The sequence below is a fragment of the Drosophila sechellia genome, chromosome 3R, assembly GCF_004382195.2.
Source record: "Drosophila sechellia strain sech25 chromosome 3R, ASM438219v1, whole genome shotgun sequence".
Taxonomy (NCBI): domain Eukaryota; kingdom Metazoa; phylum Arthropoda; class Insecta; order Diptera; family Drosophilidae; genus Drosophila; species Drosophila sechellia.
This window is the reverse complement of record NC_045952.1, coordinates 4,331,095-4,357,686: the sequence shown is the minus strand read 5'-3', so window position 1 is coordinate 4,357,686 and position 26,592 is coordinate 4,331,095. Positions and strand designations below refer to the sequence as shown.

Below are 26,592 nucleotides of genomic sequence, written 5' to 3'. Positions count from 1 at the left end.
ACTGTCGAGCTCTTAAAACATTTCAGTTCAGTAAATATTAAAAAAAAACTTTCTAAAAAAAGGTTTGAGAGTAATTTAATGAAAAAATCTAGCTAAAATTTAAGATAAGACCCGTTCTGCAGTTAAACTCAGTGAAATAAGGTCCGCAATGATCGAATACGTATTTATTAAATTCAAATTTCAAAAACACCCATATGTAGAGGAAACGATGGCGATAACAATGGCAACGAACACGATTATCTTACGATGTAATTTCCAAACACTGGGATATAGGGAACAAACATATGTACCTGTTATTATAAATATTTGGAGACTTCCTTTAACATATAATTCTCTTTGGCAGTATTTAATTTAGTGGAATCCATATTAGTTCTGAAGTTCTCCGCATTTCAAGCAAGAGTGAATTTCGTAAAGCCACTTAAGAAGAAGCACCTTGTAAATATTAATAAGGATACACGTTTTTACGTAGTTATAAATTGACCTAACTGTGCCTAAAAAGTACAAGTTGCTAAAGGGCCAATTAAACTAGAGGATTCGGGGAATAATATGAGTTTTCACATCTGCTTCATTTCACTATTGATACTTGGGTATAATCAATCCCTTCAACATGTCAAAGCTGTTTCCATCGGGCTGCACAATTTCTATGGCGCCAGTTGGTAATTTCACCTTCAAAAATCCAAAGTCATCAATTCCCACAATTTCTGCTTCTTTTTCCTGATCGTTTTGTAGGCAAATCTTAACAGATTGCCCGCTGTACATAAAACAATGTTAAAATTGTTGTAATATGCAAATTAAATGTATTTTAAAAATGTTCGATTTACCTGTGTAACCAGAGCGAATAGTATAAGGCATAAAAACTATCAAAGTCTCCGTTTTGTACTTCTCCCAAAAGTCTTTCGATTTCATTGAATATCATGGCAATAAGTAGCTCGTACTTAAGTATAGGTAACTTGTTGTTCGGGACACGGGCATTATATTCTCTTATCAAGTCATTGATGCAAACTGTTGGTCTTGAATTGTTCAAATTAATTCCACTTCCGATATTGACGATCGCCTGGGATCCCTGAAGTGTGGTATTAATGACGAGGCCCCCAATTTTCTGATTTCCATTTGCATATATGTCATTCGGCCACTTGATGGAAATATCCAGCACCTGAAGGTAATAATATTACATATCATAAAATATAAGTAGGAAGATCAAATATTAACTTAAAAAAATCTTATTTTGAGTTATAAAATTAACATATTAAAATATTATCTACATAGTTTTCATCTCCCAATAATACATTATAAATATTAGTAAAATAAAAATGTGGAAATAATCAATTTTACAAATCGAATTGAAATATATATGCTATATACACTCGAAGACATAATATAATTAAAACATAGGAAGAATAGTACTTTACGTTCTGTTCTTTTTTAATACTGTAGAGTGCCCCTAACACAGTTTTTCGGATAAGTGCTTTTAGTACATTTTGGTGTGCCGTGCGAAGGAGTCCTCCCGGGTACGGTCACACTTCTCTCGATGCGCTACTTGGGTGTAGAGAAATTTCAACAACAGCCGAGGAAATTGTACAAATTATCGCTTTTTCGCATTGCCTGAGCCGTCTCGAGTTGCGGGCGTAAGCGTGCGCGAAAGCCGGAGCACCGAACGTCAAGGTCGCTTGGCGAGGGCCACAATGCGGGGCGGAGTCCCAGCCACTGGTCCCATCGAATCGTCGAGTCCCCGAGAGGGCGTCTGAAAAAATCAATCGGGCTCCACTCCGCCGCGAATGAGCAGGATGAGCAGCAACAACAACGCCCCCGCATCGGCTCCAGACACCGGCTCCACCAATGCCAACGATCCCATCTCTGGTTCGCTGTCCGTGGACAGCAACCTGGTTATCATTCAGGACATGATTGATCTCTCGGCCAACCATCTGGAAGGCCTGCGAACGCAGTGCGCGATCAGCTCCACGCTGACGCAGCAGGAGATTCGTTGCCTGGAGTCGAAGCTGGTGCGATACTTCTCCGAGCTGCTGCTGGCGAAGATGCGGCTAAACGAGCGCATCCCGGCCAACGGACTTGTGCCCCACGCAACGGGCAACGAACTGAGGCAATGGCTGCGCGTAGTGGGCCTTAGCCAGGGGACTCTTACAACCTGCCTTGCTCGCCTGACCACTCTGGAGCAAAGCCTGCGTCTCAGCGACGAGGAGATCCGTCAGCTCCTGGCTGACAGCCCTAGCCAGCGAGAGGAGGAGGAACTGCGACGCCTGACCAGGGCCATGCAGAACTTAAGGAAGTGCATGGAGTCGCTGGAGAGCGGCACTGCGGCCAGCAACAACGATCCAGAGCAGTGGCACTGGGACTCCTGGGACAGGCCCATCCACATTCACCGCGGCAGTGTGGGAAACATTGGACAGGGTCACAATTCAACCGCCTCCCCGAGAACCCATCATCGCCAGCATGGTGTCAAGGGAAAGAACTCCGCTCTGGCCAACTCCACTAACTCCACCAGCTCCAAAAGTGGCCGTCAATCGCCCTCAGCGACGGAAGAGCTGAACAGCACACAGGGTTCCCAGCTGACTTTAACCCTCACGCCCTCGCCACCCAATTCGCCCTTCACGCCTTCCAGTGGGCTGAGCAGCAGCCTTAACGGAACTCCGCAGAGGAGTCGTGGTACCCCGCCGCCAGCAAGAAAGCATCAGACCTTGCTGAGTCAGAGCCAGAGCCATGTGCAAGTGGACGGGGAGCAATTAGCCCGCAACCGTTTGCCCACTGATCCCAGCCCCGATAGCCACAGCTCCACCAGTTCGGACATCTTTGTGGACGCAAATACTAATGCCAGCTCCGGAGGAAGTTCCTCAAACGTGCTTATGGTGCCCTGCTCCCCGGGCGTAGGTCACGTGGGCATGGGTCATGCCATCAAGCATCGTTTCACCAAGGCCCTGGGCTTCATGGCCACCTGCACACTATGCCAGAAGCAGGTCTTCCACCGCTGGATGAAGTGCACCGACTGCAAATACATCTGCCACAAGTCATGCGCCCCGCACGTGCCGCCCTCCTGCGGACTTCCACGAGAATATGTGGACGAGTTTCGGCACATAAAGGAGCAGGGAGGATACGCCAGTCTGCCGCATGTGCACGGCGCGACGAAAGGATCCCCTTTGGTGAAGAAGAGCACCCTGGGTAAGCCCTTGCATCAGCAGCACGGCGACAGCAGTTCGCCGAGTTCCAGCTGCACTAGTTCCACGCCCAGCAGCCCGGCACTGTTCCAGCAAAGGGAGCGCGAGCTGGATCAGGCGGGCAGCAGCTCCAGCGCCAATCTGTTACCTACGCCTTCGCTTGGCAAGCACCAGCCGAGTCAATTCAACTTCCCCAACGTGACGGTGACGAGCAGCGGCGGAAGCGGTGGTGTATCGCTCATCTCCAATGAACCAGTGGCAGAGCAATTCCCCACGGCGCCTGTAACAGCCAATGGAGGACTTGATAGTCTGGTGAGCAGCTCCAACGGGCACATGAGCTCGCTCATCGGTAGCCAAACTTCAAACGCTTCTAGTGCGGCCACCTTGACGGGCAGTCTGGTCAACAGCACAACCACCACCAGCACCAGCAGTTTCTTTCCGCGCAAATTGAGTACAGCCGGTGTGGATAAGAGGACGCCGTTTACCAGCGAGTACACGGACACCCACAAATCAAATGACAGCGACAAGACAGTCTCCTTGTCTGGAAGTGCCAGCACGGACTCGGACCGGACACCCGTTCGGGTGGATTCAACGGAAGACGGAGACTCGGGACAATGGCGCCAGAACTCGATCTCACTCAAGGAATGGGACATCCCGTATGGTGATCTGCTTCTGCTCGAGCGGATAGGACAGGGACGCTTCGGCACCGTGCATCGAGCCCTGTGGCACGGCGATGTGGCGGTCAAGCTGCTCAATGAGGACTATCTGCAAGACGAACACATGCTGGAGACGTTTCGCAGCGAGGTAGCCAACTTCAAGAACACTCGACACGAGAACCTGGTGCTGTTCATGGGAGCCTGCATGAACCCACCTTATTTGGCCATTGTGACTTCATTGTGCAAGGGCAACACCTTGTATACGTATATTCACCAGCGTCGGGAGAAGTTTGCCATGAACCGGACGCTCCTCATTGCCCAGCAGATCGCCCAGGGCATGGGCTACCTGCACGCGAGGGAGATCATCCACAAGGATCTGCGCACCAAGAACATCTTCATCGAGAACGGCAAGGTGATTATCACGGACTTTGGGCTGTTCAGCTCCACCAAGCTGCTCTACTGTGATATGGGCCTAGGAGTGCCCCACAACTGGTTGTGCTACCTGGCGCCGGAGCTAATCCGAGCATTGCAGCCGGAGAAGCCGCGTGGAGAGTGTCTGGAGTTCACCCCGTACTCCGATGTCTACTCTTTCGGCACCGTTTGGTACGAGCTAATCTGCGGCGAGTTCACATTCAAGGATCAGCCGGCGGAATCGATCATCTGGCAGGTTGGCCGTGGGATGAAGCAGTCGCTGGCCAATCTGCAGTCCGGACGGGATGTCAAGGACTTGCTGATGCTGTGCTGGACGTACGAGAAGGAGCACCGGCCGCAGTTCGCACGCCTGCTCTCCCTGCTGGAGCATCTTCCCAAGAAGCGTCTGGCGCGGAGTCCCTCCCACCCCGTCAACCTCTCCCGTTCCGCCGAGTCCGTGTTCTGAGGGACCTGCAGCCTGGTCACTGTCACTGTCTAGTACAATTTCGATCTACCAACTAATCTAGCTCGCTTTGTGCCCTCTTCCACTCTTCACAAACTCTCTCCCAAGGCGATGATCGATCGAGCCGAGCGAAGATTGTAAATACCTAAACGTAACTACCAAATTATAGCAATCGATTTTAAAAACTACATACATATGTGTAAGCATGTATCGGGAGCACTCCAGTTGCAGTTGTTAGCAAACGAAACAAAGGCAAATCAAATGTTAACTCGAAAAAGACAAAACGCTTAAATGTTTAAGAGCAGAGGCAAACTGAGAAGGCATAGACATACATATACAAACAAACAAACAAACAAGCACTGTGGCAAACATAGATGTAAACGTTAATCAGGTGAGCAATTTCTAAATTGTTAATTATGTGTAAGTGAAACTCTATATATATATATATACGTACATGTACATGTATATACAGCAGCAATGTATATGACGGACTAGTGTTTAACTAAATATATATTGTGAATTATGTATGGTCAAGTGTATATAGTAAATGGACTTTAAATGCGAAATCGAAACAAAATGTCAAATAAACTTATCAAACCTAAAAAACAATCACTGTGTGCAGTTTCTGGGCAGTTTTACAGGTCTGAGGTCCGTCTCATCGGACTTGATTATTCACAGGCGGATAATCGAAGAAATCCGCTCAACTTAAGATACAACTAAATGGTACAACATTGCAGTCTTGACTCACCCCGTACTGTTCATGACTGCGGAGGGAATTGACAATCGCCGTTCCAACTAGGTGCTGCAACAGAGGCAGCCGAGAGCCCAAAGCACTGTCCATGGTCAGGTGCAGCTGCAGCGAGAACATGGCACAGCCCGGCGGACTAAGCCACTGGAAAGCACAAAGCGATGATTTCAACAAGAACTGAAATCTGGAGGCTCCTACAGTACTTACTTGATTATTTCTACGACCCACTCCGGACGTCTGTTGCACGGGCAGCACAGCCAGTCCGTGGATGAGCTCCAGGTTGTTTATGAGATGCATGGAGCTGCTTACCACCGGTGCATAGATGACCAGCCGTCCGATGTGTTCCGTTTTAAGAGTCTTTAAAATAAGAGAACTTCGTTATGTTGAATTCTTCAATTGGTTAGAATTACAATGCGCGCACATCAAAGTAATCCACGGTGGAGAAGTCCTCCGGACAGGAATGTATGAGTATGGGCAGGACATTGTTGTTGGCCACTGGAGGCTTATCGTCCTTGCCGCAGAACTTCATCGTCAGGTGCGGCGTTGCTATCACGTTGTCCGATCCGCTGCAGCGTAGACGCAGCTTCTCCAGAAGCTCAAACTTGGCCTGAATAATATAAAGAACTAGAATATTGGATTCTAATGTAAAAAACAAGTTAAAGGACGAACTGACCTCGTGCCGACCTAGGAAATACGCGTGCTTGTAGACCACTCCAGGCTGCGGCTGGTCGACACCCTCTCCACCACGGACCTGCACATCCAGGTACTTTCCCAGGAGGTCCGCAAATATCTCGAGGCGAGTTCGCTCGTTTTGCTTCAGAATGGAGTACTTAGTCTCATCCGATTCAAATTCGCTGGGGTTCATTTCCAAGTGAACCTGTTTTTTTCAAAGTAATTTTTTTTATTAAATATACATATATAATTTTTATGTAAGAGCAATCACTCACTTGGGAGAAGACAGCCTTTCCGCCGCTCTGCAGACTTTTGGCCAACATCAAGCTGGGCGTATTCCAGGTTTCCTCGGTTCCCAGCACCTGGACATCCAAATGGTGGCTGTGACCGGCCAGATCCTTCAGTTCCATGGACCTTGGACATACTAGAGCTCTGAGCAGCGTTTCGTGGTTTGATTTGTGTTTTGTTTTTCGATTTTGTATGTTTTTGATTTGTTGTTATTTTGGTTAATGGTAGGTAGGATTATAATAGTGATAGCACACACATATAGAAGCACACGCAGTAATTTAAGGATTAAGAAGGTAAACGTAGTAGGATGGTGAAAAGGTTTGGAATGCCAAATGTTTATAACACAATTAAACAATTAAATTACGTAGAAATCATTTTACATGAATGACACATTCAATCGTTAAAAAAAAAGATTTAAGAAGAGCTTACAGAAAACATAGATAGTTTAGTTAGTTAGGCGGATTAAAAACGGAGTTTAGATAGATGGATTACAGTGCACACCGAATCAAATAGAAATGAAGCCATATTTAGAGTAAACGAGACCAATTTTAGCATGAAACATTTGAGAAATAAAATGAGAATTGGAATTGGTTAGAAACGGTTTAGTATAAGAGCAATTAATTAGGAATAATTCATTTCATTTGGCTAACAAGCCCCATTTAGAAAAAGAAATAATATAAATGAAACAAGACGGGAAGTTGGTTTCGGCAGGCCGAAGCTCATATACCCTTGCAGAAAGTAAATATATTAATAATATTATAATAACTTGTACAAACTAAAACTTGAATTATATACTAAATTAAACTAGTGCATGACTTCATTTATTTTTCCATTATTCCTATGGAAGCTATAAGAAATAGTGGACAGATTAGTCTCTCTTCAACTTTCACATTTCAGGAGGAATTCTTTTCATGCAGCTGTTTGCTGTTTAAAACTGAAAGGCTAGAATCCTTAAAACTGGATGGCTGGACGGACGGACAGACGGACTTGGCTGGTAAAAATGATCAAGAGACTATATACGTTACATGGTCGCATGGGTCTCCTTTACTGCCACGCAGTAAGTACCCCTTCTGCAAGGGTATAAAGAGTTGCGTATTATAATTTGGCCCCTTCACTAAAATTTACCCGACGGCTGTGCAAGAAGCGACTTGAATAGGGCTTTCTGGTGTATAAAACATGCAACATTTCGGTTTCAAGTACATTGATACTCAATTAATGGGCTATTTGTTATTGGCACTATTAAGAAGATCGGCAAGGTTAGCATTGTGTTTTGGTCACTGGCAGTCTGGATGGGAGCAGCAACAGCTACTTACGGTTTGCGGGAGTGCGACTTGGTGGACTCCTCGCTGTCAGTGGAGAAGTGCTTCTTCACCGGCGACGGCTGGTAGCAAAAGATGTGGTGCATCATCTTGACCCGCTGCCACTTGTCATAGGAGAACTGAACCAGTTCGTGCTCTCGAACCTGTGGAACAGTGGATGTTGGTGCATTTTGGGGATACTTTCTACAGAATACAGTCCTACCTCCGCTGTGCGATAGTTGGGGAGTACAAAGTGCAGTATATCCGAGCACAGGCTTAGCACCTTGCCGCCCTGCAGAAAGTAGTCCACCAATATCTGCCCGATTCCGGGTGCCACCGATCCGCAGACGACCAGCAACGCAGTCTGTTCCGTCCAGTATTTTTGAGCCGCTTGCTGGGGCATCAGAGGATAGATCGTGTACACATTGCGCTCCAGCAGCTGCTGCAGAGTGGCCAATGTGGATTCCCGCGCACTGGCGCTGTCCGAGTAGACCAAAACATTCAGGGGTTTGGCGTCCTGCAGGCTATCCTTGTTGCGTTGCAACACAGGGCGCGAGGGAGCAGCTCTGGATGGCGGAGGAGAATTTAAGGGCTTGACAGCCTCAAAGGATTTCCTAGGCTTCGTTGGCTGATCTGATGCCTTATCAGGCTCATCCAGTTGACTTAGCATAGGTGGTTTAGCTAAGGAAGCAGTCTTGACGGGAGAGACCTGGACTGGCTCTATCTTCTGCTGCTGCGCCGCCTGGGCGGCCGCTAGCTTCTCTAGTTCGCTTGGCTTCGATTCAGCCTTGGTTGGCGTTAACTTGGAGTCCTCTTTGCTTGTGGTTGGCTTGCCCTCGCTCTTGGCAGGAGTGGGGGGTTTGGCATCGCTTTTAGTCGGAGAGGGCTTTGTTGGCGTTCCCTTGGCCTCAGCTTTAAGCGAGGCATCTGTCGTCCTTGCCGGAGACAGAGATGCCTTGTTGGTGGGCTCCACCACGGCCACAGCCTTGGCCACGGGCTCCGAAGTCGGGCGATGATCGTGTGTGGTGGGATCCGATTTCGTTCTTCCCTCAGAGCGATTCCTCTGGTACTCGAACTCTGTGGCCTGGTGTGCCAGCACACCTACGGCACGCAAGTCCTCCATGTGCTTCCTCCATCCCTCCTTGTCCAGACCGACGTTTATGCGGGATTGCCGCTTCAGATGCTTGGCCAGCAGCTCAAAGGGCTGCGGATCTCCTTCCCGTTGCACCGCTGGGAGGGAGAAACAATAGATCAGTGGGCATTTCAAGATTAAGTCAAATTCTTAGAACGATTTCAGGTGCAGCTTACACTCAATCCGCAAAAGTGGCAGCTGATCGTTAATGCATAAGTTATTTCGCAAGAAAGTCGTTATCAAAAGTTGCGTGAAGTGCTCGACATCTGTCTCTATGAGCACCGCCAGGTGGGAGTCTATTTTCCAAGCAATGAGCTTACCGTAATCTTCCAGCTGATTCATGGGCCGCCGACATGCAAGCAGAAGAAAGGACACACGAAAGGATACCTCTAGTTAGCAGTCGTATATAAGTATGTATGACGCCAGCGCTCTATCGATTCAACCATGTACATCTTAATAAGATTACCGCACGCACCACCGTCCGCATTGCGGCGTCACCCGAAGCTTGATTGCCCCTAAGTTGAAATGTAAAGAACACTATCTGTTCTCTTTATGATGATACAAAGTGGGCTAACTTTAATTACGGTAGCGTTCTTAAGATACTTGCAGTTTTATTAGTGAATTACAAACTATGCGCATGGTTAAAAGTGCATTAAAAAGCCATGCGTAGATCCTAAAGTCATTGAACTATTCTGTTGCAAATACGGGTATATGAATCAATAGCGATTCTGTGGACTCCGAACTAAAGCAATTATACATTTATAACTTGAATTCTCTTAAGCCCGATTATTTTTTAGTTATTGATTTCTGCTGGGTTAACTTACCCGTACTGCCGATGTGTCCTCGGAGCTGGGCCGCTGTAGTGGCTCTATGTCGGCCTCAAGGAGCAGCTGCATCCGCTCCTCCCCTTGCGCAGAGAGCGAGACCCGTCGCCGGCGCGGTACGTCCGCCTCCGTGGGCGTGGACGCCGGCGTTAGAGTGTCGGCGGCATAGGAGAAGGGCAGCAGACTGGGCGCCGGCGGGAAGCTGATCCAAGGCGTGATGTGTAGCGATTGCAGCGGACGCAGGCAGCAGCCCCGCTGGTTGGCGTGGAGCCACAAGATGTCCGTGACCTTGGCCGCGTTCCGGTTGCCGCACAGTTCCGAGCTGGCCAGGGCGGGATCTGGGGAGGAAGCAGGCACTCTATATAAGCTTGACCGTCTTTCAATGACGCCGCCACTTACCGAATCCGTCATCGCTGCCCGCTTGGAGGGCATAGAAGGCGATGCTCGAGGGCTGCGCGAGGTGCTCGGCGATCTTGGAGCAGGCCTTCTGAATGCGCCAGGACTGCAGGACGGTGGCACTCACGTAATACAGGGTCAACATCGCAGATTTCTGGTGGGTACTGCTTCCTCCGGGGACTCAAAGTTTTTCGGGGACTAATTCAGGAGCCGGGGCACAAGTTACATCTTGATTGGAACCAAAATCAATGGCGGTTTCGTAATTTGCTTCGATTTCGCTCGGCTGGCGGATTTATCGGTTGCTAAGGCCCAAAGGAGCGCTTCCTGGTTCGCCGTTTTCAGCCAATTGACACACTTTCTGCATTCCCTTGCCCACTGTCTTTTATTGTTGATTACTGCATTCTCCAATTCCAATACTCCAATACGCGCGTATTCCAATATTCTCTTCCACGAAAATTAGTGCGAGCAGAGTCGAATTAGAAAATCAAAATAAATGATAAACTAACTGGACAGTGCTGCCGGCCCGGCGGCTTTCGGTCGCATCTGGCGGGTTTTTTTTGGCAAGCGTAAGTTCTTGTATATCTTTCATTTAATACATTACGATTTAAAATTAAACTTAAAGGTATATTTACATCGACCAAGCCAAAATAAAACCACAGTGCGACTGACTTATTGTGAATTGAGCAGAACAAATTAGATGGGAGACTCAACTAGTTGTGGGGACAACGCAATAGGAATGCTCTCGTGACGTGACTGTGCGCTTTACTCGCCCGTGTGCACATCACTAGCTATGTCCATCTTTAGTACACTATCGGCGCACGCCGCTTTAAGTTGTCATCAATTGGCAATAACTTTGCAAATTGATTTCCCACGATTAAACAAAGGTACCCAAAAGTTTTTTTTTGAGTGGGTCCAGTGACCACGGGGGCGGCATGCTGTTGGGCGAATACGACACAACCCGGCGACTCCTTTTCATCGTGGCCGTTCTGCTGATAGTCCTGTATGCGAAGACGTACCTGCTACCCGGCGAGGATTTGTTCTACAACTAGGGACTACAGCGTCCCTGCAGGAACCAATCGCATTGAGAAGTTGGCGCGATGACGGACCGGAGGGTGTCGTACTTCTACAATGCGGACGTGGGCAACTTCCACTATGGAGCCGGGCATCCGATGAAGCCGCAGCGCCTGGCGGTCACTCACAGCCTGGTGATGAACTACGGACTGCACAAAAAAATGAAGATCTACAGGCCGTACAAGTGGGTTGGCGGAGAGATGTGTCGCTTAAATTATACTAATCCGAAATCTTTTGCAGGGCCAGTGCGCAGGACATGCTCCGCTTCCACAGCGACGAGTACATCGCCTACTTACAGCAGGTGACTCCACAAAACATTCAGTGCAATTGTGAGTAGAAGAGGAAGACGCCCAATTGGAATAACATTTAGAATAATCGGATAATTTTCTGTTTCTAAGCCGTGGCCTATACGAAGTATCTGGCTCACTTCAGCGTAGGCGAGGACTGTCCCGTATTCGATGGCCTCTTTGACTTCTGTGCAATGTACACGGGTGCCTCGCTGGAGGGAGCCCAGAAGCTGAACCACAACCATAGCGACATATGCATAAACTGGTCGGGCGGACTGCATCACGCCAAGAAGTTCGAGGCAAGCGGATTCTGCTACGTGAATGACATCGTCATCGGCATTCTGGAGCTGCTAAAGTACCATCCTCGGGTGCTCTACATCGACATCGATGTGCACCACGGCGACGGGGTGCAGGAGGCCTTCTACCTTACGGACCGAGTGATGACGGCTTCGTTCCACAAATACGGAAACTACTTCTTTCCCGGCACGGGAGACATGTACGAGATCGGCGCCGAATCGGGACGATACTACAGCGTTAATGTGCCGCTAAAGGAGGGCATTGATGATCAGAGCTATTTCCAGGTGTTCAAACCCATCATTTCGGCCATTATGGACTTCTACCGGCCAACAGCTATCGTTTTGCAATGTGGCGCCGATTCTCTGGCTGGAGATCGACTGGGTTGCTTCTCCCTGAGCACCAAGGGACATGGTGAGTGTGTCAAATTTGTGAAGGAACTGAACGTACCCACATTGGTGGTCGGAGGCGGTGGCTACACCTTACGGAACGTGGCCCGCTGCTGGACGCACGAGACCTCGCTGCTGGTGGACCAAGACATTGAAAATGACCTTCCCGCCACCGAGTATTACGACTTCTTCGCCCCCGACTTTACACTCCATCCAGAGATTAACTCACGCCAAGATAATGCGAACTCAAAGCAATATCTGGAACTCATTGTTAAGCATGTGTACGAAAACCTTAAGATGTGCCAGCACTCGCCCAGCGTCCAAATGGTGCAGACCCCGCCTGATGTGGACTTGGAAGAGCTGCGCAACAACCGGGAGGAGGCGAGTGATCCCGACGTGCGAATGTCCGTGGCCGATGAGGACAAGCTGGTCGATGCCAAGAACGAGTTCTACGACGGCGATCAGGACCAAGACAAGCCCGATTCGGCAGAAAGTTAGTATTGGATAATGTAGAATAAGGATTCGAGTTTAGCGTAAGCAGTAAAGAGTAGCAGCTTATTTTGTAACATCGTTGGCAACTACTTTTTTGGGAGTAGCGCGTAGAAGACAATAGGATTTAAAATCGACAGACACACACATATTTATTGGGGATGCATAATGGTACTTAATAGGATTACATTAGTGACATATTGCTGGATCGGCGGAGGATCACCAACCAGTTGTGGTATTGGCCAGACGTCGCATTCTGCGCGTGTTGCGGTCCTGGTCGCGGATTTTCTTCTCCATTTCGGCGTCGGTAAGCGTCTCTAGGAATGGCGCCCACGCGTCAGCGTCGCTGGGATTCCGGAAGGGCACATCAATCGTTGATAGAGGAGCCTCGCTGAAGGCGTACGTTCGACAGTGCCACGATAGCTGACCCCTAATGCTGTAGGCAATCGCCGTGACAAACTCTCCTCCCAATCCCAGTTCCGCACAGAGTTTAATGGCAAACTCCTCGGGGTTGTTGTTCTTCTCGGACATGTCCCACTCGACCTGGTCGACGAGCGAGGTGTTGCCCACGTGAATGTTCAGCTTGACAATTACCCGCTGGTCGCAGGTCTCCTCGAGGATGGGGGGATCGTTGGGAAAGGCCTCTATCTGCTGTCGGATGGCCTGTGCAATAGCCGGCACAAAGGGCAGAGGATTGAGGTCCAGGTCGTCGCACAGCACCTCGGCAAACTGCTCCGGAGTAATCATGCTCTCGTTCTTGTTCCACGTGAAGGTGTCGCGCAGCTTTTGACCCTCAAGCTCCATGTCCAGTCGAATGGGCACCAGGCACTCCTTCTGCGCCGCATTCTCCAGGCTGGCCGTGGGATCCGTGTCGTCGAAACACATCGGGAATGTACGAACCTTCTTCGTGTGCACTCGGTTTCGGTTGATTGGCGTGGCCTGTGGCACTGCGTCCAGGTGACTGGAGTTCGGCATCGTGGGCACATACTGTGGCTGCTTCTTGGACTTGCTCTCCCGCGGCACTGGCGTATCGGAAGTGTTCACGGAGACGGCACGGTACCTGGGACGGAGATTCATGGTTAGTTAAATCAACTGATAGAAAATTACCTGATTGGCCCTGCAGGCAGGCAAAAATTACCCAACTTTTTGACAATCAATTGAAAATTGTTGTCAATCATACGGACTACTGTGAAAACTTGCCCGAATGTCACTATGACATTTTTCCATATTTTTTCAAAATAATTGGGCAATGTGAACCTATGTATGTTTGTATACGTCTTCACTTCAGTATGATATGTGGTTTATATCTAAGTAGGCATTAACAATGTTACTAAAATGAAGAATATTCGGCCAAATGTACACATGTCTTAAAGGAAAGGATGAAAGGATTACTTGAAACCATTGAGTAGGAAGTAGAAGTAGTAAGTAGATATCAACGAAGTTAATTGGTATTTATAGGGTTAGGGTTTATAAGGTCAGTTACTATTCTGGGGACAATACTTAGGTAAGACGCCCACTTACTTTTCATCGTTGCCGGCCATGATATCGTCCACCTCCACGGCACGGAGCAGCGAGACGGAGCTGGCTAGGATGTGGGAGCTGAGGCCGGACTCAGCCAGCCGCTTGCGCTCCTCATTGGACAGGACGATGCGGGTCATTCCCGGGTACTTCTTGTAGAGAATGCCTCTGAAGTGACGCATGTAGTTGCCCACTTCGGAGCCCACATAGTAGTACTCGCCGCCCTCCTCCAACTGGAAGGCCACCGGCTTGTCCCCGTACGTCTGCAGGGCCATGTTGGGTATATTTTCTTCTGTGGTCTCTCAATGCGCGGTTTCTCGGCGGGAATCCTTATTAATATGCGGCGACTTAAATTTTCATCGCGTATACACAAACACAGACATGTACATACATGGCGTCCATCGCGGGAGTGTTGGAAAACGGGCGGGTGCCACCAACGCAATTTAGTGCTGACACCTCCTAGCTACAAGGCGTTAAGAAAAAAAGCTGAAATTGCTTATCATTATAATTACACGATTAAATTAAAAATAAAGAAACATATTCAGAAGTTCTTATCTTTTTAAATGATACATTTATGATTAAATATACATGAAACAAATTTTATTAATATAAATAATTTCTGAATATATATTTACGGCTAGATTGCCATCACTGCCACAAAAACCCGTGCAACACTAGTTCCCATGCGCAAAAACATATTCGTTAATTATTTTTAAGATCGCTTCAAAAATGTCATTTTTACGCAGTGCCGTTGGTCTCCTGGCTCGTGCCAAGCTTTTGGAAGGCTCCCCGACTGGTGAGTAATCCGGACTCACTTAATGCCAGTCAGTAATCGTCATTTTGGGCAGTACAAACGCGGCGCCACATCAAGCGATGGGTTTCGCCAACGTTACGTGAGCTCGCCCACCGGCAGAAGAAACTAGGACCACAGAAGCCAGAGCGGCGCGCTGGGTTCGTGGAGTGGAACCAGCGCTCGGAGCTCTTTGCCTTCGGCAAGCGTTTGGGCGAATCCTTTGAACTGTCGGAGCTGCAGCGTGCCTTTACAGAGAAATCGTTTGCTGAGCGGGAGGAGAATCGTCGTCGGCAGCTAGGCATTGAGGAGTCTGACCTCCAGATGCCTCACAATAGCGATCTGGTCGAGAAGGGCCAGCACATTGCCCGTGCCTACGTTGAGGCCTTCCTGCAGCACCAGCTACCGAAGGTCCCTAATGAAGGACTCCAGGCGATCGCCAGTTTTCTACTTAGCACCGAAACGCTTGCTCACGTCTCGTCTCACCTGGGCACAAAGGATCTGATACAGTCCACGGAATACCCGCCCTCGGCCGAAAGTCTGGCCAAATCTTTACACGCAGTTATTGGCGCCCTGGCTAGTTCCAGTGGAATCGAGAGGGCTTTCATTTTCGTACGCGATTTCATCTGCACGCAGCTGAATCAAAAGGACTTATTGGATGTGTGGACTCCCCAGAAACCAATACAGCTGCTGGAGAAGATCTGCCAGGAGCGAAAGCTGGGTGAAGCGGAGCCCCGCCTGCTTGGAGACTGCGGAAAGAACACTGTGCTAGCCGCCTACCAAGTAGGCATCTACGCCAACCGGCAGCTGCTGGGCAAGGGATTCGGCGAAGATGTGAAAACAGCCACAGAGACTGCGGCACTAGATGCTCTGCAGAGCATCTTTGACACCCGCGACAACCGGAGACCCTTTGACTTTGCGATTCAGCTGGAACCAAAGACCGTACGACTTGGCTGAGGAACAAAACGGGCTCTGCGTCCTTGTTGATTATTGTAATTTGCACTAAACACATGTACGCATGCATTGTCAGAAAAGATTGCGTTTTAAAATCATTTAACTACGGGTCAACAACTGCCTCTTAATCGCTATCGTCGCGCTTCTTATCGTGGGCACTGGGCGTGGCCGGTGTGGGCGTCCCCAGGTCGTCCGGCTTGCTCTCCAGTGAGAAGGGCGGAATCTTGCAATCGAAGGAGTATCCGTCCTCGCGCTCCAGCCGGAAGGTGCCCCACATATGGCCGCTGGGCGCCTGCAGGCTGACATGGCTGCTGTACTGGAAGGCGGGCAGCCGGGGGCTCAGAATGGGCTCCTGGCCCACTACTCCTCTTCCGCGCACCGTCTCGAGGGTTCCGGACAGTGAGAAAATGCGCCAGTGGCGCTCGCGGAGTTGCACGCTCAGCTCGCCGAGGTTCTCCAGTCGGATGCAGTAGCGCCACTGGAAAGATACTTTATTACGTTAAGCTAAATGAGGGGGTTTCTTATTAACGCACCCAGTAGACCGAACTAGCAGGTGTCTCGCGGCAACCCATGTAGAAGGGAATCACGGTAATGCGCACGTTCTCCGTGGTCTCCTTGTGCACATCGCTCATGTCCAGCCAGGGATGGTTCTTCTCCTGCCACGCCTTCAGCGTGTCCTGGCCCACAAATGGCGGGTCCGCGTCCGGAGCGTGCGTAAGGAACTTGTCGAACAGCTCATGCTGCAGTGGACTCTTCTCGCTGGAGCTATAAGGCATAATGTCCTCGTGGGCCACGTAGTCCAGCCCGGGGATGGCGTACAGGCTGCGGTTGGAGTCCTGGTTGCCCAGAAAGGTGACTGCCTCGGTCTGGGCGCGCTGAAAGACACGAAATGCCAACTTAGAAAACGAATGAAGCAAAACTAGACCCATCTTACAATGTACGGACAGTCGCGGGTGTCTATGAGCACCTGATAAAAGGTTTGCACCTTGCCCTTGACCTCTTTGGGATCCACTTGGGAGGCGGTACCCACGTTAGTGGTGCCTGTACTTTCAGCAGCGTTCGCCTCAAAAGCGGTCGAGGAGGGGGCATCGCCACTCTGAGCGGTAGCAGCCGTTGGGGTAGCGGAGGTGTTGGCCTTCACGCGGAGCGTAGCCTCTTTGGTATGGTTCTGCTGCGTCGGATTGGCGCTCGCAGTCGTGGTGGCGCTGATCTTGCCGGGATTGTGCAGATCCCGGTCGTAGACGCGGGCTGTCCAGGGGAAGAGTATAACGCCGCGGTAGCCGAAGATGCGGTGCAGGAATAGTTGGCCCGTCTCGTACCGGTCGTCGCGGGCCTCCACCAGGCGACCCACCTCAGCCAGTCTGTACAAATGACGTGTTATGCAATTTTCAGGAGGATTCAGGACACCACTCACTTGGTCGGATACACCGCCTGCTTCTTGACGCCACGCCTCAGCAGGATGTCCACCCGGTGGAGCATGCGACATCGCTGGTCCCACTTGAACACTTGCACCAGCAAGCTCATCGCGGCGCATCCAAAGTTCGGAAAGCTCGGAGACCCGTGGAGCACCTCTTGGAGTTCGGAGCGGTAGCTGCGCGCGCGGTTTATGCAACAATCTGCAGCTTCTTTCGGCGATCGGTTCTCAGGTTCGGTTCGCTCTAGCAGGGCACATGTGCTTCTAAATTTTGTGGCTGTCTCTAAAATCCCAACATTGTTATGAAAATTTTGATGTTGTTTTCGGCACTGAAAAAAAACATTACGCGATTGCGCCGAGTCGCCGATAACCACATTCGATTGTCGATAACATTTCATGGGCAAATCTGCCGAATTTGTATTTAAATTTAAATTTAATAATGGAATCTAAATATAAAACAAGAGATTAAAAGACTAGTGCTAGGCTATAGGGATCGCAGCCAAGATCAATTATGTACACATAGAATCGGAAACGATTTCTTCTGTGTTTTTAATACTTTTCAACGAATCATGTATACCCTATTACTCTACAGATCGTGTGAGCTATGCTACTTGTTTTTTCTATTCAGCGGAATAAATTTACCATTTTAAAGGATAATTTTATCTTTAATTTATCTGTTTAGGCTTTAAAATCTGGTTAGTTGGCAAAAGCTTGGTATAATTGAAAACTTAAACTTACATATATAATAATCAAATACATAATGTCGGATGTTAGAACAGAATCATACAAATGAGTCTAAACTATTTTCTTTTATAGTTTTAACCAAGAAGAGCATATAGATTCTTCAGCCCATTTTAAACTAACCCATGTTTCGTATCTTGAGTGTGTATTAACTGAGAATACAAATTAAAATTTAAACAAAGAATTATTTTACTTTTAATAAGGGTCTTCCTTTCAACTGATTCTCATTTCGCCTCTAACAGCACACTTTCGGGCAACGGCACGCTGTTACACTTAACATATCGCGTTTTTGTGGCGTCTAGCGGCAGCCACACTATTTCCTTCTTTTCGCTTTCGTTTCCGGCGAAGTAAGTAAATTAATTTTCTCTATATATTTTCCTTTAATAATATTCTGTTTTTGTTTTTAGCGGTGTTAATACATTCATCGAACAACAAGGTGGGTTTCCGCAGACACCAAAATGGGAGTCAGGACACCGGGAAAACAGCAAATAATCGTGGATTAACCTGCAAACGCCAGCCCACGTGCACAAATATCAACTGGCGAACTTTATCTGTGATTGTTTGTGACTGAATGGTTCCTTGGGGCAACCCATGAAAGGATTACCCTACTGGCACTGCCAGATTCCCAATGGCAGCTCGATGCCGCCCAAAAGTTCCATGCTTCGCACAGTGCACCAAAAAGTTCTTGCAAAATTCTAGCGTTCATTTGTGGCTTCCGCTTTTCTGGTTCCCTTTAAACGTGATTTTAATAACTTCTTGTGGAAGATTATAAAGTGATCCGTGTTATCAGTGTTTTTTTTTAACATTAAATGTTGCCTTAGGCTGGTCGGGTACAGACTTTCCTCCACTTTTCGCTAGACCCCGCTTTATGTTTTCAGTGTCCGATACTGTTGCCCAGAGCTGTGCACCTCAATATCTTTAATTTTTAAAGTAAATTTTGGAACTGATCAAAACCCTCAAGCCCCAACGAATACCTATGATGAATACCCCGACTCTAACGACTATCTTTTCTCATCCACAGCTAAGCCATGGCCGACACACAAGCCAAGTCCGCTGCTGCGCCCAAGGCCGCCAAGGCCCAGAAGGCTCCCAAGGCCGCCAAGGCGCCCAAGGCCGAGAAGCCCGCCGTCTCCGAGGCTAAGGTTTCCGCCAAGAAGTACAAGCGTCACGGACGCCTCTTCGCCAAGGCCGTCTTCACCGGCTACAAGCGTGGTCTGAGGAACCAGCACGAGAACCAGGCCATCCTCAAGGTATGTCTATACTTCAATGAGATGGGTCCGGATTTCACACAGTTCTTGAAATAATAATTAATAGAGTACTCAGTTAAATTGACTTGGACATTCAATCAATGTGAAAACATTTAAGTAAAGTAATTGATTAACCAACATTTTACATTGCAGATTGAGGGCGCCCGCCGCAAGGAGCACGGATCCTTCTACGTTGGCAAGCGTTGCGTCTATGTCTACAAGGCCGAGACCAAGAAGTGCGTGCCACAGCATCCCGAGCGCAAGACCCGCGTCCGCGCTGTCTGGGGCAAGGTCACCCGCATCCACGGCAACACCGGCGCTGTGCGTGCCCGTTTCAACAGGAACCTGCCCGGTCATGCCATGGGCCACCGCATCCGCATCGTTAGTTCAAACACCTTCTCCGTCCGACAATTGGGTTGTATTAACATTCCTTCTTTGTTCTTGCAGATGCTGTACCCATCAAGGATTTAAGTTAATAACCCGACTTGAATTACTGACCTGCAGGAGTAAAAAATCCGTTTTACATTAAATGAAACACTTTAAATTTAATTAAAACTCCACTTGGCTTTTTATTAAGGCGAGATATCTATTTCAAGTTGACGTTCTTTCCTACTGCAACGAATTATCTTTTGGCGGGACCATCCACTTCGCATTAAAATCTATTTCTAATGATCTTAAGTAGCAGATGAAGACGATAGAAACATTTTAGAGTACGAATTGAATATGGATTTCGAGACTCTTGTCTAATGTCGTTCCTTTAGATCAGACATAACAATCTCGACCATGAGGTTTTAATTAGTTTCTCAATCTCTAAAATCTATTTTTTGCAATGCCAAAGTGGACGAATACTGTGTTATGTTACGAAGGAATCTGTTCGCAAGGACACTTGGGGCGCCATACACCTCAAGCCTTTCTGCTCGAAAATATAAGAATATTCAGATGAATTCAAATTTCTGTTGTTAAAAAAAAAATCAAGAAAATGGTCTCATAGTAATCAAAAGCTTTTTAAAAAGAATTAATATTGTGATAAACGTTTTTATATTATGGCATATGTATATACCACCAAACATATTTCTAGAAGGTAGATCGTATTTAAAATTAAGTACTGTTTGAATTTCATTTGGTGAATTATAGCCGAATAGAATTTATTTTTAAAATACGTCGGATTCCAAAAGAATTCAATAAGAAATTAAGGGAAATAATACGTTATTGATTTTAACAATTACTTTTAAGTTGGTAATTTCTGTCAAAACATGGCACATCAAACATAGTTTTAAATTAGTTACTGGAAAAGTTTAAAGTAGTAAAACTTTAGTGAAACTGTTCCCACCGTGTGGTGCTCACTGTACCCATCTGAGAAAGCGGTATTTTTTTGGTACTTTTAAGTAATGACGAAATAAACTGTATTGTGGTGTCATCACTGTTATTTTAAGTCTGTCAAAACGCGGTCACACCTGCAATCGCGCGTTTTGCGGCCCAATCGGAACAAAAACATAAACTGACCAGTTTTAGTGGATTTAAATAGTGGAGTTGCGATTGATTGCTACAGGAGCCATCGAGAGTGATGCGGAGATGTGCGCCGACCTTGCCGGGAGCCACTGCCGCCGCTGTTCCACCCACCGACCCCCCGAAGTGAGGTCAACACGTCACCGTTCGAGCCAATTAGAGACTTGCATTTCCGCACCGTTCCCCGCGTCCGATCGCCATCGACCAGGATTACGTTATATGCGCGTACGATGGGCATGCAGGACGACCTGGATGGCATCGTGAGGCATCGTCGCCGGAGCCGGAGCTTCCTGCAGATTGTCGCGCTCACCATGGCCGGTTTGGTGGCTTTCAGTCCCGCCCAGGTGCTAGCTGGGCACCCAACTACTGATTCGGAGCTCCAGACTGCCGGATCTCCCCGTCCCCCCGGGCTCGTGCACTGTGTAGATCAGGAGGAGCGCCGCGTTGCAAGAAGGTACGTACCCTATCCAAAGTATCGAGAGGGATGCACTGGTATCGAATGGATTGAAGCAGAAGAAGAAGAGTGCGTTATGTGTGTGTTATGTTTATGTTCTCGAACATTCGCTAAAACGCAGTGCAAGTGGGAAAACGAGCAGACAGCACCTAGGCAAATATTTCGAAGAATACGTTGTTAATATTTGGTTAAACTACTCGAAAAGTGCCTATTTAATCAGCTAAAACGGGGAATTCGAAGAGAACTGTGGTACGACTCCGGGGCCAGTGAAAATAGCTCGAAATTCTCGGCTAATCCGACAAGTTGTTACCACTTGCGTCGGCCCCTTAATTTTAAGTACTTAATCCCGTCTGAAACGTGGAATTCGGAGAGCTTCTGTTCAACTCGAAGTCTGGGACCGATCTGATAAAATGGACCCACATGTTTGCACCTTGGCCAACTATGAAAACCCGTAATCAGTGGACGCGCTTATCAAGCATGCGGTGAGTCATTTGCAAGATCTTAACTGAATTTTTGTTTGAGGCAGACGTCTAGATATGTTGTTTGGCAAGCATGCCAATCCGAACTGGTTTCTCCGACTGTTTTGCTTTCCTTTGCGTTTGTGCAAGCTTTTCACTGAATTTCACAATTCTCCTCCCGTTTGCTTTATCCCCCCTTTTCGAGGGCGCCATTTTCGGCTCCTCGGTGGGCGGGACAGAGATGGCGATAGGGGAAATGAAGAGGGGCCAACTGACACTTGTTGTTCCTCGAGTTTTTGTTTTCTTGGCGCGTAAACAGCTGAGTTTTCTTCCCCTTTTCCTTTTCGCCGTTGTCAGCTGGCCCTGCCAGTGTGCCCCTTTTCCTACTTTCCTTTATTCTTGCCCCATGCACCGTGGACCTGGTGACGAAATCGGTTGCAAACACAAAGCAACTTTTTCAAATGCGATTATCAAGCAGACGTTTCCTTTCAAATATTTAAAAATTTTACTCTAGAATTTAATATTTCGAGTTGAAATATTTTAAACAGTTAAACCAAGGCACTTACATTACTTGCATTGCACAAATAGAAAATATTACATAAAAATCAAATCATTTCTTAAATCTATGTATGCTGTGTTTTTGGTTTTTTCTTCAAAATCTTGTTTGTTTATTTAAAGCTCGACCATGATAATTGGATATTACCTACATAAAGGGTATACGGTATTCTTATATTTAACAAGAACCCTTTTTGAAACATATTGTCCTCGCCCACTAAAAATTCCACAAGTTACAAAATCCTTGTTACGATGACACAGTATTATTTAGCTAATTTGGCAAATTCCGCCATTATGGACTCCTATTAACCGAGTAAAGGGTGGTCGATATTCGCGTTCTTCTACCTTTTTATTTATAAAATATGATTAAGAAACATTGAAATTTGTTATTGCATTATCTATTTTATCCACAGACTCCTATACATTTCCACGCTCGATGGTCGACTGAGCGCTCTGGACATCGCCAAGTCTGGAAAACTGCGTTGGAGTGTGCCTACCGGACCGGGGCCCCTAATCTCGTCCAGCATCCATCGATTGGAGCTGACCAACAATGGACAGTTTGTACGCATGATTCCCTCATTGAGCGGCGGCATCTATAAGTTCGACGGGGACTCCATCGATCCCATTCCAATCACTGCAGAGCACCTACTCAGCTCGAGCGCCAAGTTCAGCGATGATCTGGTGATATCCGGAGGCAAGGAGACACGCTCCTACGGCGTTTCCGTTCGCACTGGCCAGCTGCTGTATGAATGTTCCCTAAACGGATGTGTTAACTCTACGGAGGAAGGGCTTGCAATCGACGACACCATTAGGGAGCCCGATGAGGAGGATCAGCTGGAGGACGGGGAACAGTTAAGGGACGATGCCGGCTATATAGTGCGCCATGATCCCCTTCTTGACGACGTTATTATTGTTCGCCGCCAGACACAGACGGTTCGGGCCGTGGAATCCCGGACCGGAATGGAGCGTTGGAACTTTAGCGTAGGTCAGCATGAGTTGGATCTCGTGAGACCTTCCGAGTGCCAGTTACAGCCGCGCGATGAGCTGGAGCTGGCTGTTTTGGATGTGGATATAAAGGTGGTAGTGCCCGAGGGAATTATCTGCGCCTTCAGCAAAAGTGAGCCACAGACGATGCTGTGGAAGTACAAGGTAAGTGGTGAAGACTTTAACATTATAGGCAATTTTTCTTAGTACTTTTCGTATCCTTTTCAGTTTGATCACCCAATTGTGAGTGCCTGGAATACGAATGCTGACGACGAATTGAATCCTATTGATTTGTTTAGCTCGGCCCAGTGGGTTTGGGACCAGGACGAAAATGACAAGGAGCTGCCCAATGCGCCACAAAGCCCGCCATCCATCTACTTGGGCATGTACGATAAACAGTTGTATATTCAGGAGTCAATCCGTCTGCGCCAGGAGATTATGGACCAGACCAAGGTCTATCAGCAGCTTACAGGCGACACCAGTCTGATGCCCAGGATTCCCTGGAAGCCGATAGCCGCCAGTAGCAACTCGCTGGTCATCTTTCGGAAAGACCAACAGGACCCTGAAATGATTGCTGAGGGAGCTGGGGCACAAGGAAGGGAATTGGTGCCCTATGATGATCAAAACTTCGCTGTAGCAGCGCAGTCCGTATTGAATGCATCGGAGTTTGTCAATGGCAATGGTTTTTACTTCTACACCACTGGCGATTTGAACGACCCGCAAGAGTGCGGTACGCAGAATAATCAAACTGACCTTCCAGCAATCACAGCGCCAACATCGCCTACCAATGCCACATCTGAGGGAACGGAAGCTACTGGAAACCATAGCATCAACGACGATTTGGGCTTCAGTTTGGACGACATTGATGCGCCTGTAAAGGTTGTGATATTGTCATTGTGGTTCTGGTGGAAGGAAATCGTGGTCATAGCATTTACGTCGGCCGTGATCCTAAATATTTTCATGGGGCAACGAAACCAGCGCGTGGAGCGAGAGTATCTGGTCATTGAACGTCATGTGCCTGTTCAAACGGCCATCGAGGCCACCGAAGCATCCACACAGGCTTTACTTGGACCAGTGGTGCCAATGCAACGACCTGGAAATCGTTTTAGCTTCCCACCTCGACAAGCAAATCAGCGCACCATTTCGGAGTCCACAACTCATTCAGGCGAGCATTACACCTCCCGCTTTCAGTCCGACTTCGAGTTGATGCAGTGCCTTGGTCGCGGAGGTTTCGGAGTGGTCTTCGAAGCTAAGAACAAGCTGGATGAGAACCGGTACGCAATTAAGCGCATAACGCTACCCAATAAGGAATCTTCAAGACAGCGAGTCCTTCGCGAGGCTCGAACTTTGGCCAGTTGTGAGCACCACAACATCGTGCGATACTTCCATGTAAGTACTTCTATCCATTTAAAAGTTCAAATTAGGTTTTAAAGTATTATCTGATGATAAAACTCGTTATTGTTACACTTCCAGTCCTGGACCGAGACACCGCCGACTGGTTGGCAGGAAGAAGAGGATCGCAAGCTGCTTGCCCACGAGCTGTCCACCTCTATCCAGATAGAGACGCCGGACGATAGTACAATGCCTTCGTTGGCGGAGCAGTTGAAGGAGAAACGACAACAGCAACTCTTGTCCTGGGTTTCGGATGCAGCCGATAGCACCGCTTGTAGTCACGACTTTCATCTACCAGGCGAGTCATCACTCAGGAACATACGCGAGGAGTACGACGACGATGAGGAAGAGGACTCGCTCATTGAATTCCGAAGCGAGTCGCAGTCAGCCGCTTTACGCGCAGAGGAGGAGGATGATACCGACGACGATGATGAAGAGGATGAAGAGCAACACGGAGACCATGCGAAACGCCATCGCAGCTCCGTGTCCATTGACATCCATTCGGCCTCGTTTGACCTAAAGAACATAAACTACTCACAGCACCAACTGGTCTCCAATTCGTTTCAAATCGAATCTGTGCGTCCCAAGAGCAGTGGAAGTGATGATGCGGTTGACGATAATAAAGCTAGAAGGAAGCCCCTTACCTTGGCATTGGCCCAAAATCACAATAACAACCAAAACGGGAGCCATCCGACGCCCTCCAGTGCCGCAATTCTGAACGGAACGGTGGCCAAGCCCAGCAAGGTGTACCTCTACATCCAGATGCAGCTATGCCGCAAGGAGAGTCTGCGCGACTGGCTAAGGGACAACCGGTCGGAAGCTAGGGCTGCCCACATTGGTGACATTTTTCACCAGATCGTTGATGCCGTTTACTATGTACATTTGAAGGGTCTGATTCATCGGGACCTGAAACCAAGCAACATATTCTTTTCGCAAGATGGACAGATAAAGATTGGAGACTTCGGGCTCGTCACTGACATGGCCGATATCCCCAACATAGTGGCCAAGTGTGGGGACCAAAGTGGGCTGCCCTCCTGTGCCCGCCACACCCAGCAGGTGGGCACCCACTTATACATGTCGCCGGAGCAGCTTTTGGGCCAGCACTACGACTACAAGGTGGACATCTATTCACTGGGACTGATCTTCTTCGAGCTGCACGTGTACTTCAGCACTGAAATGGAGCGGATCAAGACACTGCGCAGTCTCCGGGACGGTCAGTATCCCAAGGATTTCGCTGTCAATTACCCGCAGCAGTACGACTTGCTCCAACAAATGCTATCCGCCCAGCCAGAGCAACGCCCGCAGACCAAGCAGCTGAAAAGCCAGCTGCGCAACATCCTGCAGCTACCTCATCTTCTCTTGGAAGGACGCAGCGAGCAGGCGGAGCTGGCGGAGCGGGCCAGGCGCCTGAGTCGCACCCGCACCTTCAGCAGCTCCAGTGAGCCGCATCAGTGATAGATCAGACACCATGGGCCATGAGCTTGGGCATGAGCATTCTGTCAGCGCCAAACTCAGTCACTTATGGCATTTCGCTTGTAAGTCGTCCGTATCGCCATCGCTTATTCCTCACCTGGCTATGCCTCATTCGCTGACCTCGACCCGTAAAAGTCGCAGATTCATTACCGGGCAACACTAGATTCAATAAGTTTTGTATTACGTTTACCTTTACTCTTGCGCGTCGCAAATTACCAACAAAATGTCCTTTTGTTTTTAAGACTTAACCCTAGGAATTATACATACACATCATGATGTACTCCTAAACAGTCGTTAGCCTAAGTTGATGACCTACGATGCTAAATTGTTTGTCTTAGTTTGTTTCTACCCATGTAGCCGCCCAACCAATGCGAGAGTTTGTTTTTAGTCGTAGGCGATAAGATTAAAATAAAAATGTCAAAAATAGAAATGGAAATGTTTTTTAATTGCCCATAGAGATAATTGTTGTGACTAATCGCTTGGCTTGCCTTAAAGCAATCGCCGCATGCGGCAAGCGTTGT

The 26,592-nt window shown here is 48.2% G+C and overlaps 9 protein-coding genes across 15 annotated transcripts; 6 read left to right on the top strand and 3 right to left on the bottom strand.

The window, feature by feature from the left end:
• Positions 1-137: 137 nt before the first annotated feature.
• Positions 138-10,555, bottom strand: LOC6613952 (biotin--protein ligase). Of its 5 annotated transcripts, none has more exons than XM_032722493.1 (12): positions 10,059-10,547; positions 9,660-9,997; positions 9,012-9,168; positions 7,927-8,933; positions 7,719-7,867; positions 6,393-6,549; positions 6,119-6,322; positions 5,867-6,052; positions 5,653-5,802; positions 5,446-5,589; positions 822-1,153; positions 138-751 (listed from the first exon to the last, which is right to left on the bottom strand). In XM_032722493.1, the coding sequence occupies exons 1-12, from the start codon at positions 10,198-10,200 to the stop codon at positions 574-576; spliced, it is 3,144 nt and encodes a 1,047-aa protein (XP_032578384.1). In that variant the 5' UTR covers positions 10,201-10,547; the 3' UTR covers positions 138-573. The 5 variants fall into 5 exon arrangements, with proteins under 5 accessions (XP_032578384.1, XP_002038416.1, XP_032578385.1 ...); XM_002038380.2 differs by having other exon boundaries at positions 6,393-6,531; XM_032722494.1 differs by having other exon boundaries at positions 9,156-9,168.
• LOC6613953 (kinase suppressor of Ras 1) lies at positions 1,501-5,306 on the top strand. Its single transcript, XM_032722497.1, has one exon. It carries the CDS (start codon positions 1,776-1,778, stop codon positions 4,698-4,700), a length of 2,925 nt encoding a protein of 974 aa, XP_032578388.1. The 5' UTR covers positions 1,501-1,775; the 3' UTR covers positions 4,701-5,306.
• A 299-nt stretch (positions 10,556-10,854) lies between the features above and the next one.
• Positions 10,855-11,126, top strand: LOC116801645. The gene has a single exon (XM_032722500.1). The coding sequence runs from the start codon at positions 10,988-10,990 to the stop codon at positions 11,102-11,104; it is 117 nt and encodes a 38-aa protein (XP_032578391.1). The 5' UTR covers positions 10,855-10,987; the 3' UTR covers positions 11,105-11,126.
• A 4-nt stretch (positions 11,127-11,130) lies between these two features.
• On the top strand, positions 11,131-12,664 carry LOC6613951 (histone deacetylase 3). The gene is made up of 3 exons (XM_002038379.2): positions 11,131-11,310; positions 11,367-11,455; positions 11,525-12,664. The coding sequence occupies exons 1-3, from the start codon at positions 11,153-11,155 to the stop codon at positions 12,592-12,594; spliced, it is 1,317 nt and encodes a 438-aa protein (XP_002038415.1). The 5' UTR covers positions 11,131-11,152; the 3' UTR covers positions 12,595-12,664.
• Positions 12,665-12,711: 47 nt separating this feature from the next.
• On the bottom strand, positions 12,712-14,503 carry LOC6613950 (SWI/SNF-related matrix-associated actin-dependent regulator of chromatin subfamily B member 1). Its single transcript, XM_002038378.2, has 2 exons — positions 14,107-14,503; positions 12,712-13,645 (listed from the first exon to the last, which is right to left on the bottom strand). Exons 1-2 carry the CDS (start codon positions 14,376-14,378, stop codon positions 12,805-12,807), a joined length of 1,113 nt encoding a protein of 370 aa, XP_002038414.1. The 5' UTR covers positions 14,379-14,503; the 3' UTR covers positions 12,712-12,804.
• A 269-nt stretch (positions 14,504-14,772) lies between these two features.
• On the top strand, positions 14,773-15,927 carry LOC6613949 (39S ribosomal protein L44, mitochondrial). Its single transcript, XM_002038377.2, has 2 exons — positions 14,773-14,899; positions 14,952-15,927. The coding sequence occupies exons 1-2, from the start codon at positions 14,833-14,835 to the stop codon at positions 15,848-15,850; spliced, it is 966 nt and encodes a 321-aa protein (XP_002038413.1). The 5' UTR covers positions 14,773-14,832; the 3' UTR covers positions 15,851-15,927.
• LOC6613948 (polymerase delta-interacting protein 2) lies at positions 15,871-17,621 on the bottom strand. Of its 2 annotated transcripts, XM_002038376.2 has the most exons (4): positions 17,262-17,618; positions 16,782-17,208; positions 16,381-16,722; positions 15,871-16,325 (listed from the first exon to the last, which is right to left on the bottom strand). In XM_002038376.2, exons 1-4 carry the CDS (start codon positions 17,369-17,371, stop codon positions 15,972-15,974), a joined length of 1,233 nt encoding a protein of 410 aa, XP_002038412.1. In that variant the 5' UTR covers positions 17,372-17,618; the 3' UTR covers positions 15,871-15,971. The 2 variants fall into 2 exon arrangements, with proteins under 2 accessions (XP_002038412.1, XP_032577610.1); XM_032721719.1 differs by having other exon boundaries at positions 16,782-17,621.
• Positions 17,622-18,323: 702 nt separating this feature from the next.
• On the top strand, positions 18,324-19,804 carry LOC6613947 (60S ribosomal protein L35a). Its single transcript, XM_002038375.2, has 5 exons — positions 18,324-18,349; positions 18,410-18,438; positions 19,024-19,252; positions 19,403-19,630; positions 19,697-19,804. Exons 3-5 carry the CDS (start codon positions 19,031-19,033, stop codon positions 19,718-19,720), a joined length of 474 nt encoding a protein of 157 aa, XP_002038411.1. The 5' UTR covers positions 18,324-18,349; positions 18,410-18,438; positions 19,024-19,030; the 3' UTR covers positions 19,721-19,804.
• An 893-nt stretch (positions 19,805-20,697) lies between these two features.
• LOC6613946 (eukaryotic translation initiation factor 2-alpha kinase) lies at positions 20,698-26,501 on the top strand. 2 transcript variants are annotated; one of them, XM_002038374.2, is made up of 4 exons: positions 20,698-21,209; positions 22,636-23,371; positions 23,435-24,595; positions 24,680-26,501. In XM_002038374.2, the coding sequence occupies exons 1-4, from the start codon at positions 20,986-20,988 to the stop codon at positions 26,051-26,053; spliced, it is 3,495 nt and encodes a 1,164-aa protein (XP_002038410.1). In that variant the 5' UTR covers positions 20,698-20,985; the 3' UTR covers positions 26,054-26,501. The 2 variants fall into 2 exon arrangements, with proteins under 2 accessions (XP_002038410.1, XP_032576370.1); XM_032720479.1 differs by lacking the exon at positions 20,698-21,209 and adding an exon at positions 21,309-21,691.
• Positions 26,502-26,592: the final 91 nt, after the last annotated feature.

Excerpts from the sequence above, each read along its gene's own strand:
- LOC6613953 (XM_032722497.1), top strand. The coding sequence starts at position 1,776 with ATGAGCAGGATGAGCAGCAACAACAACGCCCCCGCATCGGCTCCAGAC.
- LOC6613952 (XM_032722493.1), bottom strand. The coding sequence starts at position 10,200 with ATGTTGACCCTGTATTACGTGAGTGCCACCGTCCTGCAGTCCTGGCGC. Across the intron at positions 9,998-10,058 it reads GGGCAGCGATGACGGATTCG|ATCCCGCCCTGGCCAGCTCG; the intron begins GTAAGTGGCGGC and ends CTTCCTCCCCAG. Across the intron at positions 6,053-6,118 it reads ATTTCCTAGGTCGGCACGAG|GCCAAGTTTGAGCTTCTGGA; the intron begins GTCAGTTCGTCC and ends TATATTATTCAG.
- LOC116801645 (XM_032722500.1), top strand. The coding sequence starts at position 10,988 with ATGCTGTTGGGCGAATACGACACAACCCGGCGACTCCTTTTCATCGTG.
- LOC6613951 (XM_002038379.2), top strand. The coding sequence starts at position 11,153 with ATGACGGACCGGAGGGTGTCGTACTTCTACAATGCGGACGTGGGCAAC. Across the intron at positions 11,311-11,366 it reads AAGATCTACAGGCCGTACAA|GGCCAGTGCGCAGGACATGC; the intron begins GTGGGTTGGCGG and ends AATCTTTTGCAG. Across the intron at positions 11,456-11,524 it reads ACAAAACATTCAGTGCAATT|CCGTGGCCTATACGAAGTAT; the intron begins GTGAGTAGAAGA and ends TCTGTTTCTAAG.
- LOC6613950 (XM_002038378.2), bottom strand. The coding sequence starts at position 14,378 with ATGGCCCTGCAGACGTACGGGGACAAGCCGGTGGCCTTCCAGTTGGAG. Across the intron at positions 13,646-14,106 it reads ATGGCCGGCAACGATGAAAA|GTACCGTGCCGTCTCCGTGA; the intron begins GTAAGTGGGCGT and ends TCTCCGTCCCAG.
- LOC6613949 (XM_002038377.2), top strand. The coding sequence starts at position 14,833 with ATGTCATTTTTACGCAGTGCCGTTGGTCTCCTGGCTCGTGCCAAGCTT. Across the intron at positions 14,900-14,951 it reads TTTGGAAGGCTCCCCGACTG|TACAAACGCGGCGCCACATC; the intron begins GTGAGTAATCCG and ends CATTTTGGGCAG.
- LOC6613948 (XM_032721719.1), bottom strand. The coding sequence starts at position 17,381 with ATGCGCCGCGATGAGCTTGCTGGTGCAAGTGTTCAAGTGGGACCAGCG. Across the intron at positions 16,723-16,781 it reads CCCGCGACTGTCCGTACATT|CGCGCCCAGACCGAGGCAGT; the intron begins GTAAGATGGGTC and ends CGTGTCTTTCAG. Across the intron at positions 16,326-16,380 it reads CTGCTAGTTCGGTCTACTGG|TGGCGCTACTGCATCCGACT; the intron begins GTGCGTTAATAA and ends GTATCTTTCCAG.
- LOC6613947 (XM_002038375.2), top strand. The coding sequence starts at position 19,031 with ATGGCCGACACACAAGCCAAGTCCGCTGCTGCGCCCAAGGCCGCCAAG. Across the intron at positions 19,253-19,402 it reads AGAACCAGGCCATCCTCAAG|ATTGAGGGCGCCCGCCGCAA; the intron begins GTATGTCTATAC and ends TTTACATTGCAG. Across the intron at positions 19,631-19,696 it reads TGGGCCACCGCATCCGCATC|ATGCTGTACCCATCAAGGAT; the intron begins GTTAGTTCAAAC and ends TTGTTCTTGCAG.
- LOC6613946 (XM_002038374.2), top strand. The coding sequence starts at position 20,986 with ATGGGCATGCAGGACGACCTGGATGGCATCGTGAGGCATCGTCGCCGG. Across the intron at positions 21,210-22,635 it reads GAGCGCCGCGTTGCAAGAAG|ACTCCTATACATTTCCACGC; the intron begins GTACGTACCCTA and ends TTTTATCCACAG. Across the intron at positions 23,372-23,434 it reads CGATGCTGTGGAAGTACAAG|TTTGATCACCCAATTGTGAG; the intron begins GTAAGTGGTGAA and ends TATCCTTTTCAG.